The sequence below is a fragment of the Arachis duranensis genome, chromosome 8 (genome assembly GCF_000817695.3).
Source record: "Arachis duranensis cultivar V14167 chromosome 8, aradu.V14167.gnm2.J7QH, whole genome shotgun sequence".
Lineage (NCBI taxonomy): Eukaryota > Viridiplantae > Streptophyta > Magnoliopsida > Fabales > Fabaceae > Arachis > Arachis duranensis.
This window is the reverse complement of record NC_029779.3, coordinates 25,946,404-25,953,787: the sequence shown is the minus strand read 5'-3', so window position 1 is coordinate 25,953,787 and position 7,384 is coordinate 25,946,404. Positions and strand designations below refer to the sequence as shown.

The 7,384-nt window shown below is 34.4% G+C and overlaps 1 protein-coding gene across 1 annotated transcript; it reads right to left on the bottom strand.

Annotated features, from left to right (window-relative positions):
- Positions 1-5,466: 5,466 nt before the first annotated feature.
- On the bottom strand, positions 5,467-7,152 carry LOC107461556 (exocyst complex component EXO70H1). Its single transcript, XM_016080076.2, has one exon. The coding sequence runs from the start codon at positions 7,150-7,152 to the stop codon at positions 5,467-5,469; it is 1,686 nt and encodes a 561-aa protein (XP_015935562.1).
- Positions 7,153-7,384: the final 232 nt, after the last annotated feature.

Sequence of the window (7,384 nt, the reverse complement as noted above, 5' to 3'; positions counted from 1 at the left end):
ATATATTAAATATAGCTCTGGGTTGCATTAAGCAACTAATATATATTAAATATAGCTCTGGGTTGCATCAAGCAACTAATATATATAAATATCTCTTTACTCTGTTCTGGTTTCCCTTTTCTCTGTATCTCTTTACTCTGTTTTAATTACTCTGTTCTCTGTATCTCTTTTCTCTTCTCTGATTACTCTTTTCATCTGTATCTATATTACTCTTTTTCTCTTTATCTCTTTATTTCATTTCGGTTACTCTGTTTTCTGTGTTTCTCTACTCTACTCTGATTTCTCTGCTTAACGTATGTATTTAAAGCTTATGTAAATTTCGGTATGAATAGTTAACCTGTCCCAAATATAGGTTCATTAAGTCTATACTGAAACAGTTTAATTTTTCATATTATACCTAACTGATGAGCGGATATTTTATACGCTTTTTGGGGGTAATTTCATGTAGATTTTAGTATGTTTTAATTAGTTTTTAGTAGAATATTATTAGTTTGTCTGTTCTTCTGTTATTAAAACTTTACAGACTTTTCTTTGGTTTTTATCTTTCCTTTAACTTTTATCTTTCTTTTATCTTTGCCTCACTAATATGTTCTTACCACTCCCTAAGTGTTTTATGAAAGTAATTAGGAGAATTCTGCACTTAAAGTTGTCTTTCTAAAGCTTTTACGGAAAACTGTCTTTTCGCATTATTTTATTATTTTTATTAAAATACTATTATTTAATATTTTATTATTTTTTATTATTTTATCATTAAATTTTCGAAAATTAACTTACCTTTTACTTTTAACCTTTTAAATTCACTTTTTACCACCCGTAACTTTTAATGTTTCTACTTTTACCACCCTAACTTTCAGAAATTACCAAACAACCCCTTAAACACCAAAAATTTTACTTCCTTACCCTTTTTAAGATCTAAGGCCTGTTCTTCATTGTTCTTCATCACACTCAAAGTGTTCTTCATGCTCTTCATAAATTCTTCAGATTCTTTCTCTGTTTTTACCTGTTTTTCAGTCTTTTCAGCAACCGATTTTTACTACAATTCATAATAAATTAGCAGCAACTAAAACCCCATCTTTTCTTCATGATTTCAACACAAATTGAACCTCAATTTAAGCTTAGGGTTTCATTTTTCCAGCTGCCCAAGAACATGAACTTTAAAGCTTGAATTTCATCAAATTTCATCATGATTTCACCAAATTTTCACCAAGAATCAATCATATATGCAACCAATTTTTAGCACAGCCAAATAATACAACATTCACACATCTCAAACACAAATAATCAAGATTAATTTCGTGATACCCTACCTGGTTTTGCTGCTCCTAATTCAATTAAACTTTCAGGTGGTCCCTAAGCACTTTTTCCTCCTAAATCACATCAAGAAAACACATATTTAACCATGTTTCCTTGAAACCGAATCAAAAGAGAGATGCTGCAGCCAACTCACCTTGATCCCAACCTTGATAAGTCATATGATCATGTAGAGAAAGAAGAGAGGATCATTTTGGTCGGTTGGAATTTTGATTTGAGTTTTAGTTCAGAAGAAATCAAGCTTTGAAGATTTGGAACTAAGAACTTTTCTCTCTTTTTCTCTCTACCTATTTTCGGCCACAAAGTGAAAATGAGCCAGCCTTGGGGGTTTTGGGGGTGTAGGGTGAGTTATGATTGGTTGGCTTGGAGGTGGATTAAAATAATATTAAAATATCTCAGGTGTATAACTACTAAAACTAGATGTATCGGAACACTTGCAAAAACATCTCTAAAAATTATTTTCTGAGCTACTAGCATAAATGACACTAGTAACATATTTATTATGAGAATAAAACATGAATAATGAGGCCTTAGCATTGCTAAAGTCATCAGAGAGTGCTGGTGCTAAGCTGCACCAGTAAACTGTGAACCCGGTTAAACCGATTTTCTGTTTTTAACTAAAACTGACCAGTAACCTTATAATATCATTCAAGAAGCTTCTAATACTCATATAATGATGATATTACCCTATTATCTCTCTTCTCTCATGAATCGAGTCCGGTTCGTCAAACTGAGACTATTTACAAAAAACCGGATCAAAACTCCTAACCGATACGGTTCAAAAACTATGTTCTTCATAACTGCATTATCGAGCTTGCCTCATAAAAGGTTCTAGCTTAAAGATGACATAATGACAATTAGGATTGATATTCTTAATAATATATCAAAGGTTTTCCCTTTACTGATCTTCCGGAAAAATTCGTGCTTTTAGAAAAGGCCTTGCGTACTCGAAAATCGGGGTTGTTACATTATTTATAGTCTAATTCTATAACCGATCCTTAATTACACAATATTGCTTTGTATGCAAATCCTCAGATAACCATTTCCGTTCTTCTGCCCAGGGACGTACCCATAAATTTTTCACATAGTGAAAACCTTCAACTTCTCGCCACAGTATAACCATTCGATTTTTCTTTCAAGCTCCTATTTGATTCCTCAACGGAATACTTATTCAATTTACAAAAATGACCAAATCGAATAAGTCCAGAATAACTTCCAATAAATACCTGCAAACATGTTATTTTGATCTTTATTCTTATTCTAACATCCTTTTGAAACTTTGAATCGACTTGTCCTAATCAAAAACATTTCTCAACTAACAAAATAATATTTTAAATATACTCTATTAAAATTGCTCTAAAATATTTGGATGTATCGTGCGTTTCTTGTTGGATCATAAGCTTTTATAAAAAAAATATGAACTAAAATATGTTTTGTTAAATTATTAAATAAAAAATTAAATTAATAATTAATAATAATAGCTAAAAACAATAAACTCTAATGATATTTTAATGATATTTTAATGGTTTTTTTGGTCTTGAGACATATTTAATATTTATATCGAGCATAAGTTATTGGTTGCAGCCTTGCATGTATATGTTTAATCAACCAAAGTTGGAGACTGCAATCTTCAAGTATTCACAAGATAATTTTTTTAGTGTTATATAATGTTTTGTCGATTTTTAGTAAATTGAGAGTAAATTTATTATTTTTTGTGGATATTCAAGTTAAAAATAATATCAATAGAAAATTTATGATAAAAGAAAGAAAAAAATATAAAAAAAACTGAATAAGATGAAAGAGAAAGAGAAACTGAAGGTAAAAGTTAAATGCATAAATAAGAACCAGAAAGAAAAAGTACAATAAAAAGTAAAGAACAACTGAAAGGAAAGGTAGAAGGAATATTTTTATTTTTGTTTGTGAATTTATTTATAGCATTAAGATGTTTAGAGTATTTGTCAAATGATTCCAACCCTTTATTCTAATTCTATAACTCATATTTATAAAGAGAATTCTAATAATTAAAAAAATTACGATAGAATTCTAATAGAAGTTTATTTTTTTCTAATAACTAAATATAACTGTAAATACTTCTGACCAGTTGTAACATCTGCATGAACATGAGAATACACAAGTTAATTATAGTTTTAGAGTGAGATATGTAACTGGCACTTTTTTTTTAACATATTATTCAACACGTTTTTATGATTTTTTCAATCATTACGGTAGCGTTTGTTTTGAGGTATCGAGAGAATGAGACCCAATATCATATTTGTTGGTTCAGAGACTGGTACTAAAATTTTTGTCTCTATCTCTAAAATTTCAGTATTTCAGTACTTCAAAAAAGTGAGAACACAGAGGATTAAAATTTTTAGAGATTGAGACTGAAACTTTAAATATTTTATACCTAAAATACCCTTATTTCAATTAATTAATTCTAATTTTACTCTTTGTGCAAATTAAATTAGAGTTTCATTCTTATTTCAATTTCTGTCTCCCATTTTATACCAAACAAAATACTAAAATTTATTTCAATTTCTGTCTTTCGATCTTTATCTTTCAATCTCAATTTTTTTTATTTTTGTCTCTCCACCAAATATTATCTACATGTCAAATTTTAACTAAGTTGCTTCCTATTAGCGCATGACCAATTTTATATACATATAATTTATTTTCAATCTAACATATAGTCATTATTATTTTTTCGTTTTTTAGATAGTGCCGTGTTGGCATATTCTATAAGAAATTTGTTTCCAATAATGCTATATACTCGTTTTATTCTTAAAATCATTTTAGTTTCTTAATTTTTGTAAATATATTTACACGCACGTACAAACATTATACAATAAACAAAGCTTTATCTTTCTTTTTAAATGGTTGATAACCAAAAAATATGGTGAAAATTCAGGTGAAGTCGACTTTACATGAAGTTAATATTTGAAAACCGTTAGATGAAAATTTAGTCAAATCAATTAATTCATTTAACGACTCTTAAGTATCAACTTCACGTGAAGTCGACTGCATCTGAATTTTGTCTTCTAGTATTACAGCTCATTTTTGTGGGCACTGGAATCAGAGTAGCTTTTTGGGTATTAAGGACATGATGGTAGCTACTCTTTTGTTTTATGTGTTTTCGCTACTTGGTTTGCTTGGCTGGATCCATCTTATTATATAGATGCCAATCAAGAGATGAATAGATCATTCTTAGCCCTATCTCTATTAGACAAATACATTTTTTATTTTTTGGACACGATCAGACAAATTCATTAAAAGATGAATTGTTGTTATTCAACTCTTTTGGGTTAGACTTACAAAGTGCAACGAAAAACTTCTTTGGGCCTATACGATCCATTCAATTTCTTGGATCAATAGACTTAAACTCGTGTATTTGTGGGCTAGAGCCAACTACTATTTTACTTTCAATGACCCAAACAAAAAAAAGATTGCCGGCTTTCAATACACGGAAAATTGACCATGAATCCTTTTGTGACAGGTTAATATATAGAATATTTATATTTTCAGTATATTTTTCTCTGCGTTACTTTCATATTTGTGACAGTTGTTGTTTCGATCAAGGAAAGCTTAGTGCAATTTGATTTGTGAATCTTATATAGCAGATGAAAACGATGAAGAACCTTTAATTTCAACAAACAAACGGAAAGATAAATAAATAAATAAAATAAAGAATATGTAGAACAAGTGAGAGAGATTCATTGCTCATGTTATTGCTGCAGAAGAAATATCCTAATCGCCTTCGATGCCTTGAATTTAAATGAAAGAAATCAGGTCACACAATACCTTTTAAACTACGTCTTTTTTGAAAAATACATGTAAGATCATTTATTAGTGTCTTATGATAATATTGTTCATAACATAACAATCCATTAAAGTCTATATATATACCTTGAATAAATCAATGTATCACCAAAAAAAAAAAAAGAACAAAGCCATTCTAGCATTATTATGTCTGTTGTAACTTGTAAGCATCTCAATAATTGGATGCAACATAATTAATTCTATACTCCATGGTTTCCACTGTACACAACATAACTCTCTAAGTCTCTATGCAGATTATACGTCTAATTAACCCCTCATCCTACTATTTGCATCAACAGAAAAATGAAATATTAAAACAAATGACGTGGAACAAGCTTGCTATCGAAGAAAAGAAGAAAAATGGGTAGTAATGCTGCCCGGATCTTCAACATCATGCAAAATAAAAGAAATATGATTCTGCAAATCATCGGGTGAGAACGCTATAACCGAATCCGACCCGACCCAATTCGTCTCGTAGAAATCCCGGTACTTAGGCACCACCTTCGAAACTACCGATTTCTGGATATCATCCCGCAGTTTCAGGTCAGGTGCGATCCACGTGGACTGCATCTGGCACGCTTCCTGGAACGCCATATTGAAGATATGGAACTTGGCGGAAGCTTCCGCCGGTTGCATCGCCGCTTTTGGATTCTCCGGCAGAGACATCTCCACCATGCTCCACGCCATGTTCACGTACTTGGATGCGTATTCCTTCACCTTTTGATCGTGACTCGCGAGCCAATCGTCGCCCAGGATGGAACCTAGTTTCGAGTTCCGCGCCTTTGTGACCACGTATTGCATGTTGTTCGCAAGAAACAGGTAACCCAGCGCCACGTTCTTGTAGAGCTCTGCTTTTCCGTCGATCTTGCAGAGCAGCAGAAGAATCTCCCACGCCAGCCGCTCCGCCAGCTCCGGAGGCGCTGGAGTTTTCGCCGCGAACTTCGGTGTCCGGAAGTAGGACTCCGGCATGGGAGTCTTTGGCGAATCGATGAGTATGTTGGTGAGCGCGTCGCTGTAATCGGCTAGGAATGAGATGTAGTTCATGGCGTAGCGAGTGAGCGGGTGGATCCTGCCGCTGGGGACCGGCGTCTTTGAGGACTCCTTCGTAATCGCCGATTCGAAGGCCGATAACGTTGCTCTAACGGCCTCGCCGATTTTCATATGTGAAACTCCGACTTGTAACCTTACGCTTGAGGTTGATTCGTATGAGAATATGTCCTTGATTTTAGGCCAATTTTGAGAGAGTGCTTCGTAGAGATCGAGTAGTCGGAACATTTTCTCCGGCGTTTTCTCGCACTTTGCTATGATTTCAGGGAACAGAAACAACATTTCGGCACCGTCTTTGCAAATCTCCGCGAAGCAGGACTCGACTACGGTCGTGTTCTCCGAAGAGGGAAAGATTTGGTTAATGAGACTCCTCTCGCCGGGAAACAGAGCTCCGACGGCGAATTTGACGGCGTTGAGCCAGGTCTTGATCTTAAAATCGAACATCTCCCATTGCATCTTCTTCATCTTAGAGAGCCTAGGCTTTTCCACTCCGAGATTCTGCAGTGCCTCAGTGACATTGGACTTTCTGACCTTGGTGTAAATCTGGACGCACTCTTTGCCATATCCAGCGAAGAACATACACTCCACGATTGCCTTCAAATCCTCCTTGGCAGCAGCATGGCGAATATTATCATCGTCAACATGGTCCCTAATCTCAGCTGATACACGATATAACTCTCTCTCGAGCCTGTTCATGGCGACTTGCATCAGGGAACAAGCCTCGACGAGCCGGTCCGAGGAAGAATCCAGTGTGAGGAGGTGTTGCATAGCGGAATGTAGATTTGAAACGGCGTTAAGGTACCGTTTGGCTTCCTGGCGCGTGTTAGTGAAGAAAGGAGTTGAGTCTTTGTTTTCGCTGCCGTTGGGAAGTGGGTCCCATTTGGCTATGATGGTGCGAGCGTTTTCCATACTTAACGATGTTTCCCAGTTAGAACCCTCCTGGTGGTTAACGATGAGCAATCCCTTTCTAAGAACCATTTTTTTGTTTTCCAGAGACGACGGAAAGATAGGATTCTCAATTAATTAATTGTTTTTGTGTTTACAGGGAACATAACCCAATTTGGTTTTGGAGAGGGTGAGACTGAGGGGAGGGGTATTTATAGAGGAAAAGTGAATGGACTAAATCCATTGGAGGTAGGTGTGGGCTGTGGCTTGTAAAGAAATGAAAGCGACTAGCAAACGCGGTAAATACTATAATCTGATAACGACA

Bases quoted from the DNA above. Each gene is read 5' to 3' on its own strand.
- LOC107461556 (XM_016080076.2), bottom strand. From the start codon at position 7,152: ATGGTTCTTAGAAAGGGATTGCTCATCGTTAACCACCAGGAGGGTTCT.